This window comes from Triticum dicoccoides, chromosome 4A (genome assembly GCF_002162155.2).
Source record: "Triticum dicoccoides isolate Atlit2015 ecotype Zavitan chromosome 4A, WEW_v2.0, whole genome shotgun sequence".
NCBI lineage: Eukaryota > Viridiplantae > Streptophyta > Magnoliopsida > Poales > Poaceae > Triticum > Triticum dicoccoides.
In genome coordinates, this window is record NC_041386.1 from 613,824,979 (window position 1) to 613,841,100 (window position 16,122).

General features: G+C 40.1%; 1 protein-coding gene and 1 long non-coding RNA gene across 2 annotated transcripts in view; one reads left to right on the forward strand and one right to left on the reverse strand.

Annotated features, from left to right (window-relative positions):
* The window catches only part of LOC119283822 (probable peptide/nitrate transporter At3g43790), a 34,938-nt gene extending 22,946 nt beyond the window's left edge, over window positions 1-11,992 (forward strand). The window contains exons 3-18 of the mRNA XM_037563214.1: window positions 8,412-8,452; window positions 8,585-8,645; window positions 8,798-8,900; window positions 8,991-9,093; window positions 9,174-9,221; window positions 9,296-9,364; window positions 9,834-9,883; window positions 9,972-10,047; window positions 10,121-10,330; window positions 10,494-10,581; window positions 10,748-10,831; window positions 10,919-11,049; window positions 11,407-11,451; window positions 11,531-11,619; window positions 11,722-11,765; window positions 11,890-11,992. Of these exons, the coding sequence (XP_037419111.1) occupies window positions 8,412-8,452; window positions 8,585-8,645; window positions 8,798-8,900; window positions 8,991-9,093; window positions 9,174-9,221; window positions 9,296-9,364; window positions 9,834-9,883; window positions 9,972-10,047; window positions 10,121-10,330; window positions 10,494-10,581; window positions 10,748-10,831; window positions 10,919-11,049; window positions 11,407-11,451; window positions 11,531-11,619; window positions 11,722-11,765; window positions 11,890-11,987 (1,340 nt within the window). The 3' untranslated portion in view covers window positions 11,988-11,992. The remainder of the gene's footprint in view (window positions 1-8,411; window positions 8,453-8,584; window positions 8,646-8,797; window positions 8,901-8,990; window positions 9,094-9,173; window positions 9,222-9,295; window positions 9,365-9,833; window positions 9,884-9,971; window positions 10,048-10,120; window positions 10,331-10,493; window positions 10,582-10,747; window positions 10,832-10,918; window positions 11,050-11,406; window positions 11,452-11,530; window positions 11,620-11,721; window positions 11,766-11,889) is intronic.
* Window positions 11,993-15,116: 3,124 nt separating this feature from the next.
* Window positions 15,117-15,767, reverse strand: LOC119289384. Its single transcript, XR_005141499.1, has 3 exons — window positions 15,649-15,767; window positions 15,463-15,549; window positions 15,117-15,352 (listed from the first exon to the last, which is right to left on the reverse strand). It is a non-coding gene; the product is annotated as an uncharacterized LOC119289384 (long non-coding RNA).
* Between the last annotated feature and the right edge of the window lie 355 nt (window positions 15,768-16,122).

Sequence of the window (16,122 nt, forward strand, 5' to 3'; positions counted from 1 at the left end):
CTGTTAGTGCCATTATTTTTCAAATTTGAAAACACTTTTTTAGTTTTCTTTGTTGCTTTATTTATTTTATTTTGTGATTAACTTTACTATAAAAATAGTTTTTTCCTATTTTTTTGATTTGTTTTTTGCATTATTTATTTTTCTTTTGTTTTTTGCTTTAGTTTTTTAATTCTGTTTGTTTTTAGGTTAACAAAATTATAAACTTTCTGTTAGTGCCATTAGTTTTAGAAAAATTATAAACTTTCTGTTAGTGCCATTAGTTTTCAAATTTGAATAGTTAAAATTTAAATTCTTTGAAATTTGTGTGAATCACATGTTTGTGATTAACTTACTAAAAATGAGAATAGATGCGCTTATAGAGAAAATTCAACCTAAATTCATAGTAAATTTCTATGAATTTCAGAGAAATTCACTCTGAATTTAGGTTAAACTTTTCTCTATTAGGGCATCTATTTTCACTTTGAGAGGAGCTCGACAAGGCATAGAGGGAAGAGCTTATAAACCGGTGTGAGCCCCCACTAGTAGAAAAAGGGGGCTTTGGTCCAGGCCGGGTAACCCCATTAGTCCCGGTTTAGTCCAGAACAGGGACCAATGGGTGCATTAGTCCTGGTTCGTGCGACTAAGGCATTAGTCTCGGTTCACCTGGGCCCTTTAGTCCTGGTTCATGCCACGAACCGGGACTAAAGGGTGCGATGCCCATTAGTCCCGGTTGGTGGCACCAACCGGGACTAAAGGTCTAACCTTTAGTACCGGTTGGTGCCACCAACCGGGACTAATGGCCTTTGAGGCATTAGTACCGGTTCATGGCACGAACCGGTACTAAAGGTCCAATTTTCAAACTCTCCCCCCTGGACCGCCTTTTCAGTTTTAGAAAAAACAAAAGAAAATGATGGAAATGTCAATAAAATAAAATAAAATAAGTTTCCCATGTGATATGTGGTCTAGTTGTTGGGAAAATTTACAAATATGAATTTCGACTTTATTTACAAAATCTCTCTGGAATTTGTAAAATGGGCATAACTTTTGCATACGAACTCGGATTGAAAAGTTTTTTATATGAAAAATCATCTACTCGAAAAGTTACATCCGATGGAGACCGCCTACGGCCTGTTTGCAAATTTGTAGAATCCTCAGATTCCAAAAGGAAAAAAAGTTATGCTCAAATTTTAGTTTTTTTTTAATTTTCATTAAATCTGGTCAAACTATGGTCAAACTACTTATTCAAGAAGTATTAGTGTTACTAAATAATTATTCAAGAATATTAGTGTTATTAATTAATTATTTTAGTTTTTTTGAATTTTGGTCAAATCTGGTCAAACTATGGTCAAACTGTGGTCAAACAATGGTCAAACTACTTATTCAAGAAATATTAGTGTTACTAAATAATTATTGTTTTTTTAGAACAATAGTTTCAAAACTCAAACAGTGAAATGTGTGACTTCATGCTCAAGCTAAAATCCTGAGGGTTAATAGGATTAACATCTTACTATTGTCAGGAAAACAACGAGTGCAGACTTGCAAACGAGGGAGAATAGAACCTGGAAGTTAAGAGTGCTCAGGCTGGGGGAGTGGGAGGATGGGTGACCGTCCGGGAAGTTAGATGATTTGGAATGATGAAGGGTGATTAGAGATTAAATTGAGCAGTGATGAGAGGGGTGATTAGAGATTAGAGGTTAAAATAAATCAAAAATTTGAAAATAAAAAAGTTTCAAAAAAAATTCAAAAAAAATTAGAAAATTACCTTTAGTACCGGTTGGTGTTATCAACCGGGACTAAAGGTGGACCTCCAGGCAGCGGCCATGTGGAGGGCGGCGAGGTGGGACTAAACTCTGCCCGCAACGAGGACAAACCCTTTAGTCCCAGTTTGTGCCTAATGGTCATGGGCCAGGGGCGAGGAGCAAAATTATAAACTTTCTGTTAGTGCCATTAGTTTTAGAAAAATTATAAAATTTCTGTTAGTGCCATTAGTTTTCAAATTTGAATAGTTAAAATTTGAATTCTTTGAAATTTGTTTGAATCACAAGTTTGTGATTAACTTTACTTTTTCCAGTTTTTTTGTTTTTTGCATTATTTATTTTCTTTTGTTTTTTGCATTTTTTTAATTCTTTTTGCTTTTAGGTCAGCAAAATTATAAACTTCCTGTTAGTGCCATTAGTTTTAGAAAAATTATAAACTTTCTGTTAGTGCCATTAGTTTTCAAATTTGAATAGTTAAAATTTGAATTTCTTTGAAATTTGTGTGAATCACAAGTTTGTGATTAACTTTACTATAAAAATAGTTTTTTTCCTATTTTTTTGTTTTGTTTTTTGCATTATTTATTTTCTTTTGTTTTTTTGCTTTATTTTTTAATTCTTTTTGCTTTTAGGTCAGAAAAATTATAAACTTTCTGTTAGTGCCATCAGTTTTAGAAAAAAAATATAAACTTTCTGTTAGTGCCATTAGTTTTCAATTTTGAATAGTTAAAATTTGAATAATGGTATTACGAGGGCCGAACCATAAGACATTAAAGTATTTCAAATGAACTCTGAAAAAGTTGAAAGTTGGCATGGTATCATAATTTCACCCACATAGCATGTGCATGTACAAAACGGACAATGGTAGCATGTTCGTGTGTTACAAAGTTGGCATGGTATCATCATAATAGTTGCGGGAGAAAGTCTTCACTTTTTCTTCGCTTGTGTCATTTGCTTATTGTGCCGTAACCATGGATAATCTTCATTGTTTATCAGGATGCTTGGGTCAGCCTTGACATTGAAGGGAGGAATTTCATGAAACTTTTCATAATCTTCAGACATGTCTGTCTTGCCGTCCACTCCCAGGATGTCCCTTTTTACTGAAAGAACTATGTGGCGCTTTGGCTCATCATATGATGTATCCGCTTCCTTATCTTTTCTTTTTCTCGGTTTGGTAGACATGTCCTTCACATAGATAACCTGTGCCACATCATTGGCTAGGACGAACTGTTCGTCAGTGTACCCAAGATTTTTCAGATCCACTGTTGTCATTCCGTACTGTGGGTCTACCTGTACCCCGCCGCCTGACAGATTGAACCATTTGCACTTAAACAAAGGGACCTTAAAATCAGGTCCATAGTCAAGTTCCCATATGTTCACTATGTAACCATAATATGTGTCCTTTCCGCTCTCGGTTGCTGCATCAAAGCGGACACCGCTGTTTTGGTTGGTGCTCTTTTGATCTTGGGCGATCGTGTAAAATGTATTCCCATTTATCTCGTATCCTTTGTAAGTCAATACAGTCAAAGATGGTCCCCTGGACAACAAGTACAACTCATCACAAATAGTGTTTTCACCTCTGAGACGTGTTTCCAACCAACTGCTGAAAGTCCTGATGTGTTCACATGTAATCCAGTCGTCGCACTGCTCCGGGTGTTTGGAGGAACTGTGTAGTGTGCTTGAGACCAAGAATATCCGTCCCTGCATATTATTGAGCCACTTCCAAGAGTGCCTTTTCCAGCCAGTCTCCCCTCATACCGCGATTTAAGGAGACCTATCTTCTTAAGGCCAGGAATGAAGTCAACACAAAACCCGATAACTCCTCTGTTTGATGGCCCATGGAGATGCTTCCTTCTGGCCTAGCGCGGTTACGGACATATTTCTTTAGGACTCCCATGAACCTCTCAAAGGGGAACATATTGTGTAGAAATACGGGCCCCGGGATGACAATCTCGTCGACTAGATGAACTAGGACGTGCGTCATGATATTGAAGAAGGATGGTGGGAACACCAGCTCGAAACTGACAAGACATTGCGCCACATCACTCCTTAGCCTTGATATGATTTCTGGATCGATCACCTTCTGAGAGATTGCATTGAGGAATGCACATAGCTTCACAATGGCTAATCGGACGTTTTCCGGTAGAAGCCCCCTCAATGCAATCGGAAGCAGTTGCGTCATAATCACATGGCAGTCATGAGACTTTAGGTTCTGAAACTTTTTCTCTGGCATATTTATTATTCCCTTTATATTCGACGAGAAGCCAGTCGTGACCTTCATACTGAGCAGGCATTCAAAGAAGATTTCTTTCTCTTCTTTCGTAAGAGTGTAGCTGGCAGGACCTTTATACTACTTCGGAGGCATGTCGTCTTTTTCGTGCAAACGTTGCAGGTCCTCCCGTGCCTCAGGTGTATCTTTTGTCTTCCCATACACGCCCAAGAAGCCTAGCAGGTTCACGCAAAGGTTCTTTGTCACGTGCATCACGTCGATTGAAGAGCGGACCTCTAGGTCTTTCTAGTAGGGTAGGTCCCAAAATATAGATTTCTTCTTCCACATGGGTGCGTGTCCCTCAGCGTCATTCGGAACAGCTAGTCCACCGGGAACCTTTCAAAAGATTACGTGTAAATCATTGACCATAGCAAGTACGTGATCACCGGTACGCATGGCGGGCTTCTTCTGGTGATCTGCCTCGCCTTTGAAATGCTTGCCTTTCTTTCGACATTGATGGTTGGTCGGAAGAAATCGACGATGGCCCAGGTACACATTCTTCCTGCATTTGTCCAGGTATATACTTTCAGTGTCATCTAAATAGTGCGTGCATGCGTGGTATCCTTTGTTTGTCTGTCTTGAAAGGTTATTGAGAGCGGGCCAATCGTTGATGGTCACGAACAGCAACGCCTTTAGGTTAAATTCCTCCTGTTTGTGCTCATCCCACGTACGTACATCATTTCCATTCCACAGCTGTAAAAGTTCTTCAACTAGTGGCCTTAGGTACACATCAATGTCGTTGCCGGGTTGCTTAGGGCCTTGGATGAGAACTGGCATCATAATGAACTTCCGCTTCATGCACATCCAAGAAGGAAGGTTATACATACATAGAGTCACGGGCCAGGTGCTGTGATTGCTGCTCTGCTCCCCGAAAGGATTAATGCCATCCACGCTTAAAGAAAACCATACATTCCTTGGGTCCTTTGCAAACTCATCCCAGTACTTTCTCTCGATTTTTCTCCACTGCGACCCGTCAGCAGGTGCTCTCAACTTCCCATCTTTCTTTTGGTTCTCACTGTGCCATCGCATCAACTTGGCATGCTCTTCGTTTCTGAACAGACATTTCAACCGTGGTATTATAGGAGCATACCACATCACCTTCGCAGGAACCCTCTTCCTGGGGGGCTCGCCGTCAACATCACCAGGGTCATCTTGTCTGATTTTATACCGCAATGCACCGCATACCGGGCATGCGTTCAGATACTTGTATGCACCGCGGTAGAGGATGCAGTCATTAGGGCATGCATGTATCTTCTCCACCTCCAATCCTAGAGGGCATACGACCTTCTTTGTTGCGTATGTACTGTCGGGCAATTTGTTATCCTTTGGAAGCTTCTTCTTCAATATTTTTAGTAGCTTCTCAAATCCTTTGTCAGCCATATCATTCTCTGCCTTCCACTGCAGCAATTCCAGTACGATACCGAGCTTTGTGTTGCCATCTTCGCAATTGGGGTACAACCCTTTTTTGTGATCCTCTAACATGCGATCGAACTTCAGCTTCTCCTTTTGACTTTCGCATTGTGTCCTTGCATCGACAATGACCCGGCGGAGATCATCATCATCGGGCACATCGTCTGGTTCCTCTTGATCTTCAGTAGCTTCACCTATTGCAGCATCATTGGGCACATCGTCTGGTTCCTCTTGATCTTCACCAGCTCCCCTCGTTGCAGCATCACCGTATTCAGGGGGCACATAGTTGTCATCGTACTCTTCTTCTTCACCATCTTCCATCATAACCCCTATTTCTCCGTGCCTCGTCAAAACATTATAGTGTGGCATGAAACCCTTGTAAAGCAGGTGGGAGTGAAGGATTTTCCGGTTAGAGTAAGACCTCGTATTCCCACATTCAGTGCATGGACAACACATAAAACCATTTTGCTTGTTTGCCTCAGCCGCATCGAGAAACTCATGCACGCCCTTAATGTACTCGCAGGTTTGTCTGTCATCGTACATCCATTGCCGGTTCATCTGCGTGCATTATATATAATTAAGTGTCCAAATTAATAGAAGTTCATCATCACATTAAAACCAAAGTGCATACATAGTTCTCATCTAACAACATATAGCTCTCCACAACATCTAATTAATTAAACCATACATTGAAACTATGTAAAACATTTCAATGCGAAAACAAATGTGATCATAATCGCAACCAAGGTAACAATTGATCCAACGACATAATGATACCAAGCCTCGGTATGAATGGCATATTTTCTAATCTTTCTAATCTTCAAGCGCATTGTATCCATCTTGATCTTGTGATCATCGACGACATCCGCAACATGCAACTCCAATATCATCTTCTCCTCCTCAATTTTTTTATTTTTTCCTTCAACAAATTGTTTTCTTCTTCAACTAAATTTAACCTCTCGACAATAGGGTCGGTTGGCATTTCCGATTCACATACATCCTACATAAATAAAATCTATGTCACGTTGGTCGGCATAATTTTCATAAACAATAAATGAACCAATAGTTATAAAGATAATATATATACCACATCCGAATCATAGACAGGACGAGGGCCGACGGGGCGGATACCAAAACCATCGCACTATATAAGATGCAATAATAAAAGAAAGAAAATAATACAAGTATCTATGTAAACATACAAGTAAGAATATTTTCCTTTCAGAAAGAAGATAAGAACAAGAGGCTCACCACGGTGGTGCCGGCGATGAGCTCGGCGCGGGTGATCGACGACGGTGAAGACGGGGATGGGGCATGACGGACCACTAAACCTAGACAAATATTATGGAAAATGGAGCTTGGAGGTCGAGCTTGGTGAAGAGAAAGCTTAAGTAGTGTGGCTCGGGCATTCCATCGAACACCTTGTGTGCATAGGAGGTGAGCTAGAGCACCACCAAGCCCTCTCCCCCTCGGCCAGAAAAAAACAGAGCAGTGTGCTCTGCTCTTACGCGAGGGGGTATATATAGGCACCTCATTGGTCCCGGTTGGTGGCATGAACCGGGACTAAAGGGGAGCCTTTGGTCCCGGTTCAAGCCATCAACCGGGACCAATGGTGGTGGGCTAGGAGCGAGGCCCATTGATCCCGGTTCGTCCCACCAACCGGGACCAAAAGGTCCAGATGAACCGGGACCAATGGCCCACGTGGCCCGGCCGGCCCCCTAGGCTCACGAACCGGGACCAATGCCCCCATTGGTCCCGGTTCTAGACTGAACCGGGACTAATGGGCTGACCCGGCCTGGACCAAAGCCCTGTTTTCTACTAGTGATTGTTCCCCGACTTCGACCGCCACACCAATGCCTCAGTCTTCGCCATTGGTGAGTTCTAGCTCGATTTCTCTTAGATTCATGTTCCTCTTTGTCTCCTCTGTTAATTTATGGTTCAGTCACCACATCTCCACTTTCATATCAACCCGCATTGCTACCGCCAGATGACGGCGGTGGACCGAAAGGAAGCCAGAGGCGAGGCTTGACAACATGTTCGTTGAACTGGAGAGCACCGGTACCCGCTCGAGAGGTGTGTAGTCATTGTGGGTGGTGGCACATAGGATCAAGGCATGGTGGCCGGAGGCGGGTGTGCCCATGGAGCTGGACATTTGCCAACACGATGAATTGTCTCCTGTCTCCAGTGCCTTGTTAGCACACCGGCATAGACACAAGTATGAAACACAACACCCGCGAAACCCCAACCAAGCATGTCAATGCAACACTTCTCATCAGCTGAACTAAAAAAATGTGGTTCTCACCAGCTGAAGAACATGGTCCACTAGGAATAACAGAAAAGAAAAAAAATCACCAGATGATGAATGGGCCCATAAAAACCTCTCAAAATGCTCACATCTCTCCATTCTTCGGGAGTTTAGTATTTGTAAGGATGGCATGGACCACATGGTGGCGACAAGTTGATCGGGTGGGCACCTAGTCAACTCGTACGCACGTGGGTACCGGCCAGGCAATGCATGATGCATCCTCCATGCAGATAAAAGAGCACTTCCCGATGAACATAATTTTACTGATCTTGTGTCATGGGTGTGAATATATTTTTCTTTAAATTTTGTCAAATGTAGACATATTTGGCTTTTAGAAAACAACTATGCACTACATTGTGGAATGAAGAGAGTATGTCATAACATCCAGATTGTCTGGTGTACGTATGTATATGTGATTCATGATGATAACTAGGAGTAGACGATCCAGTTGATTTCAATCAATATATACTCCGATGATGATTTCGTACTTCGCAACATATAGACATGCATGGTTCCAAACATGTGCGTGTCTTTCTGCATTTATTTATTAGCCATGTGATTTGTTAGGAAACTCCAATTTTCTTTTGTCACCTGATTTTTTTAAACCTTTACATGTATGTAGGTTGTTTTAGATCAGCACATCCTATAAATTTTAGGGCTTGCTAACTAACACCCTGGCCTGTTATCTTTCCAGCGCTACCGATCCAGTCTCTGTTTCCCTACTTGTACTTCATGGTATGTAGCGATATCGATGTTGCATAACTTGGACATCTATATATTCTGATTGTGTGCATGCAAGTTAATGTTTGCTTTATTACATACTAAATGGTGATTAATTATGTGTTTGCCTTTGTTATGATGCAACAGATTCAAGATTTGAAAGTCGCAAAGCAAGAACAAGACATTGGATTCTATGCTGGTTTTGTCGGTGAGCATTCATTGTCCCCTCTGACCATTTGACAAATTTGTAGGAAACACAGGAAGAAAAGCCTACAATAAAGTACATTGAGTAGATTATAATGTGATGACGGTTTTTTTATATCAATACTTAGTTACTGACTGTAAACTATGTGTCTTAAGGGGCTTCATATTTCCTTGGAAGAACCATTAGTGCTGTGCCATGGGGCATGTTTGCTGACAAATACGGGAGGAAGCCTTGCAATATGATTAGTATCCTCTCAGTGTATGGCAGATTCAGTTACATATGAAAACTTATTTTTGTTCTCCATTCAATTAAATCAATGTAAATCCTATTATACACCTTCCTTTTCAGGATTGTATTTAACACCCTCTTCGGCCTTAGTACGACTTACTGGATGGCAATTGTTACTAGGGGGCTACTTGGGTTACTCTGTGGTATATTAGGACCAATCAAGGTAAACTTGCTAGTCTTAGTGACTAGATGAATTAAGAAGTACTTAGGTGTTTAACCCATGGTTATGTTTGCATTCCTTAGGCCTATGCTTCAGAAGTCTGCAGAAAAGAGCACCAAGCTCTAGGAATTTTGTAAGAACAATTCATCTTTATGTTTAGTGTTTCAGACTCGGTTACTAGATGATAATTATGTTTACCATTATGTCGCAGGTTACATCTTCGCGATCAATAGCTCTTATTATTGGGCCAGCCATTGGAGGATTTCTTGCACGAGTGAGGACCAGTCAACTTTGATATAGAGCTAAAGAAATACAGAACCGACCTTGAAGAACTAAAGTTGTATTTTTAACCAGTTTATCAAACAAAGGGCAAGTAGCTTCCAGGTGCATGGAAAAGATGTCACATATGGTAGTCCATCAAAGACATTATTGCAGTAACTCATTGAGTCGCCATAATTATATGTAACCATGGTGTAGAGCTTGGGGATAATGTATCATCTATGATAGTTGAAGCAAAAACGTAAGGCTGGACCAATAGCTAGAACTTTTCTATCATGGCATCTCAATGAAAATTTAGAAATGGTTTATTCGGAGGGAATTTCCATATATTTATATTTTAATCGTTAAAAGTGGAAGCAGAACTTTTATTCACAGGATGAACATATAATGTCCCTTTGGAGAGTGATTAGTGATCATATATGAATGGCTTTCGCTAACATTGTGTATTACCTGTCCTCTACCAGCCTGCAAAGAAGTACCCAAATCTTTTCTCTGAGGAATCCATATTTGGAAGGTAAGTCATCACTCATACTGTTTCAATGATATAAATATTGCACCATTCGGAATATAAGATAAACCTATCAAATTACATATCCTTTTAGGTTTCCATATTTCCTCCCTTGCTTCGTCATATCAGCTCTAGCGGCGGCAGCAGGTGTTGCATGCATTTGGTTTCCGGTATTGCCCACCAAAATCTCCCTATTATTCTTTAATCACCCTTGAATTTCTATACTTGAATAAATTTTTTTAGGAAACTCTGCACATGTACCATGATGACAAAATGGAAGCTATTGACAAAATAGGCGCACAAGTTACCGATTTGAACATAGAAGATGGGAAAGCCAAACAATGTGGATCCGGTAGAATGGCATCTACGAAGAGCCTGCTAAAGAACCGTCAGTTGATGTCAGCAATAACCCTCTACTGTGTCTTCTCTCTTCATGACACAGCTTATCTCGAGGTAAATCTATATTTAGGTATCTGAAATAGATTGAGTAACACAGTATGAACATATGCTTATCGTCATATCTATCATATAGGGAACAATCAGATTAGGAACCAAACCAATTTTTTTAATAAGGAACTAAAGCAACTTTGCATGTGTTTTGTAATTTCATCTTCAGATATTTTCGCTTTGGGCTGTGAACAGTAGAAAATATCGGGGACTAAGTTTGACATCTCAGGATGTTGGCGCCGTGCTAGCTATCTCAGGTATGTGGTGTTCCTTCTAATTTCATAATATGATCATTGCGCAAGAGAAACATAGTCAATCCAGAAAGAATGAAATCAACACATATGTAGTATCGCTTCGTTACCTATTACATGTAACACTAGTTTTGACTCCCTTTAACGTATTCTGTTTTGTTCGATCTTGTAGGTTTTGGTGTTTTGGTGTATCAACTTGTGATTTATCCACTCCTTGCCAAGTATGCTGGGTTAATCAAGCCATTTCGTTCTGCAGCGGTATGTGCAAATACCATTTAATGTCAAAGTAATTATTCAATACGATGAATCTATTGCACAATACTGAATGCAAGTTTATTTTTTCCTGTATTGTCTATACTTCTGCTTACAACATATCCATTCATGGGCAGACTATATGGTGTGGAGCTCAAAGTACTCATCAACATAGCTTCACTTCTGAAGAATATGTTTGCGGAAAGTCTCGCATATTCTTTTGTTGCTTTGGTTAAAGTAAAAAAATGCAAATTGGGGGTGTTGATCAACGGTTCAGCAAAAAGCTAGAACTCATCCAATACAAAAGAAAGTTACACCTCATTGCTTACATTAGTAAGCATCCTTTACGAACATTTTTATCTTCTTGGTGTATAGGCCGGAAGAGCAATACATCTTCCGTTTTAAAATATAAATATAATGATGAAGGTTTTTGGGCGGTCTACAGAAATCATGTTTGAGCACCACATGTGCAAATGAAGTAAAATTAAACGTTTAGTATCCCTGGAGAAGACAAGCTCCATGGATAGTGATTTTAATAGACAATTTAACTATTCTAATGCATCATCTAAAATGGAACAGGCTACAATTACTGTTGCGTGCAACATTCTACAAAACACAGAAGTGGTATGTATCATCTGTCTCGTTGCATTTTCTTTGAGTTGCTTTTGCTATGTTCAAACGTTTTTGATGAAAACATGTACAGATACAAGAACAAAGGGGTGTTCCTAATGGTATCTCTATGACTCTGATGTCAATCTTTAAAGCAGTAGCTCCAGCAGCCGGAGGAATTTTGTATGTACATTGTTTCTTTTGCTTTTTGAGTAGTAATGACCCTAAGTTTTTGCTTGGCCGCTAGTGTGCTTCATAGTTAGCTAATCTCTTGCCTTTTTGCAGGTTTTCATGGGCTCAAAAGAACATAACTGGATTGTTCTTACCAGGTAAACACATTGGTCGTCCAACCCATACTAATTGCATTTATATTGATACTTTGCTTTAAGTTGAATGGATTCGGGCACATATAATTAGAACATATGCTTATTTTATTTATCATCCAATATGCAGGTGATCATATCTTGTTCTTCATGCTGAACATGGTGTCAGTAATCGGGCTCTCGCTGACGTTCAAGCCATTTTTCTCTATGACGAGTGTGATGAAATGATGGGCCTGTAGTGATGTACATGTAGCTAGTTAATTAAAATTAGGGACACTACCACATAATGCACCCCTGAGTCAAAAACTGCGTAACTTCATGTATTGTGTCACGGATATTTTCATATTTTCTTGGTTGTTATCAGATGTGACGTGATATCTTTTTTTAGTGAGCACTCCTAAGCACAAAATGCTTTGGTTTACGATAACTTGTTTCTGGTAAGAAGATCGAGAATATTTTGTGATTGTTGATTAGAAGAGTTGCATATGGTACCTTGCACTACAGAAAAATCACTAGTCGTCAAGTGTTTTGACGTAGGCCAAGTGTAGGCTGCTTGTGGTTGTCCCTGGCATGGAAATAAACTCAGCTGATACCTACGCCACGTGCCTTGTGTCGTACTGTCGACGCTTCACACAGGGATGTGCGAGCGAGCGATCAACCGGGCATATTGCATCGTACTGTCGACGCTTTGCACAGCGATCCATTTACAGCCCTAAGCACATTTTCGGTTTTGGGAACCTTCTATGGTTTCAAGCCGGTTTTAGCCGGTTTTGGAACCTTCTAAAGGTTTTTTGGACCGGCTTTTCCTGGGTTATCTATTTCTTTTCCTTTTTTTTGGTTTTCTTTTACTTTTTACCTTTTTCTTCTCTTTTTTGCTTCTTTTCAAAAAAGTATAAACCAAAAAGCACTTTTTTCAAAAAAGTTCGGGTTTTGGAAATTTTATTCGGATTTTAAAAATATGTTCGTGATTACAAAATTTGTTCCCAAATTCAAAAACTGTTCACGGTTATAAAATGTGTTCTCATATTCAAAAATGTTCACGTTATTGATAATGAGTTTATCATTTTAAAAATTGTTCATTTTTTCAAAACAATTCAAAAACTTGAGAAAAATTGACCTGCTCAAAAAATGTTTGACATTCATAAATTGTTCACATTTTCAATTATTTTTTCCTTTTTGTTCATTTATTTCATTAAAAAGTTCGCATATAAAAAAATCCACGTTTTTTGAAAAATGTGCGGAATTTTCAAAAATTGTTCACATTTTTAGAAGAAGTTCAGGATTTCAAAAATAGGTTACCATTTCTTCCTGTTTTCGAAATATGTTTGGAATTACGAAATTTGTTCCGTTTCTTTAAATTGTTTGCATTTTTGGAAAGAACGAGAATCTCAAAATTGTTCGTTATTTCAAAGAAATATAAGAAAAATCATAAATGTTTCAAATCTGCCGCTACTTTCTGTTATTAATAGCTTTCTGAGGTATAAGAAGTTGGCTGATCGAATACTCGTTCGATTCCTTTATTTTTCGGGCTTTTCTTGCGTCGCGCGGTTTTGCGTTCAAGGCGAATCAGCTCCAGTGGGCCGGCCCAGTCGTGCACCCCCCTGTGCGGCGCGCGCTCCATTCGACGCAGTATGCGTCCTATAGTTTGTCTAAAAAAAAAGGAGGTCCTATTCAGCGCCTTGAGCGCCCGTTACAGGAATTCCTGCTAACGAGCACACACCCTCTCCCCTTCCATCGATACTAACGGGCCTGTCCATCTCCCCTTTAGTTATACTAGTAAGCTTGCACGTGCAATGCACGTCAACACTGACACACATTATATTATTAAACATCTATAGTTCTAAAATAATGCATATGTGCTATTTGTGCAAATGAATGAATGAAAAGGTGATCTGTATAATGTGCAAGGATTGCATCTAAAATGGTAAGTACAATATTTTGCAAAATATTCCTGAAATAAAAAGTTAATTATTTCAAGTGCATGATTTCATCATTTACAAAAACGAAGTGATGATTTGGATAGTTTACACAAAATGTACCAGAAAACATTCCCACAACATGTGGGGATTCATTTAGTTTAACTAAAATCAACAACCATTTCTTTAAATTCGAAAGGTGCTTCGTCTATGCACTTGAAAACCTTCTTGTAGAGGAGATTTAGATAGATACACAAAATGTGTGTGCTCATGTCCTTGCATGTTGGAAACAAGCATCAACAACATTTACACTCTTGTAGAGGAAATAGTGTTTGGGCAATCAACAACCAGTCACATGGTCTCCTCTACATTGGATCCAAAAAGAAAAGGAAGATTGAATGGAACTGAAACTCACAAATAGGTAGACATGCTTTCAATCTGTTGGCTAGAATTTGACAAATGCACTTGTCAGGAGTACTCTATCAATTATCTTTCATCTTCTCAAGATTAAGCACTTTAGCTGAGGCGAAGAAACGAAGCAAGACGATGCCATTTTTGAGCATGCTCTTGGTTGTCACCAATGAACCTACAACATCCATCACACGCATTATAAAGACGATGACACACAAACACATGCACACGTATTATTGTGAAACCTGACCAACTTTGAAAGCATGATCCTCTATCCCCACTTTATACTGATTCTCATCTTTTAACCATTCTTTACACAGTGAGACAAAACTTACATGTGTCTGAGAAAGAAAAAACACTTTGAAATGTGACCATCCACATTGTCATCTTTGGTTAGAATTTAAGGTCCTTTGAGTATCAGGTCCAGCTTGCCCACAGAAAAAGCTATCTTAAAATCTCCAAAAGCTGTCCAAAAGAAAAAGGAACAATCTCACAAAACAAGTGAAACATTGGTGCTAATTTTTTAGAAGGATACATGCATCTATATGCATCTTATCGATGCCAATTTGAAAAACTGTTTTACAGAAGTACCTTTCATGTGTACAAAACGCTGAAGAATTTGAACATGAACAACCTGATACAGTATAGTAAGGACAGCGAGCACTAACAATTCATAAAAGTATATTTTCCTATACACACTCTGTTGCGGGTTAATAAAAAACGGAATATACTCAGCTGTGGGATCGATCTTCAAATTACCTTCAATTGGTTACAACCTAAAGAAGCTAGAACAACTAATCTAGTACTGCTATTTCATAAAAAAATTAACCATCATAAGCTAGAACAACCGATCTAGCTTAAGAAACCTACACAACTCATAATTTCATACGCTCATAGTAATCATCCATAGCCAGTAATTCTTCCGTTGCGTACATGCATTACCACTGAAGTAAACTGTAGCTAATAATTAGAAAGTTAGACCAAATTACGAATCACCATTACAAAGTATAACCGATTATTGGCACTGGAACATTTTTCAGGCGGAACCTAAAGAAGCACCACCATAGAAATTTCTAATAGCAAGGAATTTTTCCATTCTTGGTCGGTGAATCACATACGGATGGCATCAAACCAATTGAAAAGGGTAAATAGGTATACCTAAAGCATTCTTTTATTTGCCGACACCAGTGCTTCCTCAAAGCGCCTGCTGACTGCTGTCCCTTAAATATCAAATGATTGGTTTGCTGCCTGTTGGAGCAGCAATTTCTGCAAAATCGACAGCACCAGATGCAAACACTCCATTAGCCTTTAAATCCAAATTGAAAAAAAATAGTGAATCAATCCAGCCAAGCAAGGTAGGACAAGCCAAGATGTACAAGGTTCACGGCAAGCTGTGTGCCCGGAATCCATCCAGCTGCCTGAGTGCTTGCTTATGTAGCCGGCCAGAAGGTTCAGACCAACGTCTACGCGTAAAATCAATCAGCAGCTTGCTTAGCTTGCAGCTGTACGTACGTGTTCTGCTCTCGGGAAGATCCAAGCCAAGTGCCTCAAATCCAACATACCCAGGCATATGGAGGGCGCTAACTGGCGGGATGCAGACACCATGGTCGCCCACGTGATGCCGTCGTTGAAGGGAATTTTCCGTCGAACACCTCACGTAGGCGAGCAACGGCGGAGGGAGACCAGGCGCGACACCTGTGGCGACGATGTGGGTGTGCACGGCGGCGACCTCGACAGTGTCGGCGGAGTCCATGAGGAGGGAGATGTAAACGTCCTCATCGGCCGTGACGCCGAGCAAGTCCAGTAGGTAGGAGCTCTAGATCAAAAGTAGAATTTAGGATTTCTAATGGAGGCGCAATGCATCGGGTCTGCGACAACATACCAAATTTTCCTCTCCTCTAATCCGGCGACTTGTGAGGTCTCGTTCTGGGTAGGGATAGGGAAGATGATAAGAGGGGAGATGATACGAGGGGATGGGAGGTGCTGCCGGCACACTCGTCGGTTCTGCGGAGGAGGATCAGGCGGCGGCGTGGGTC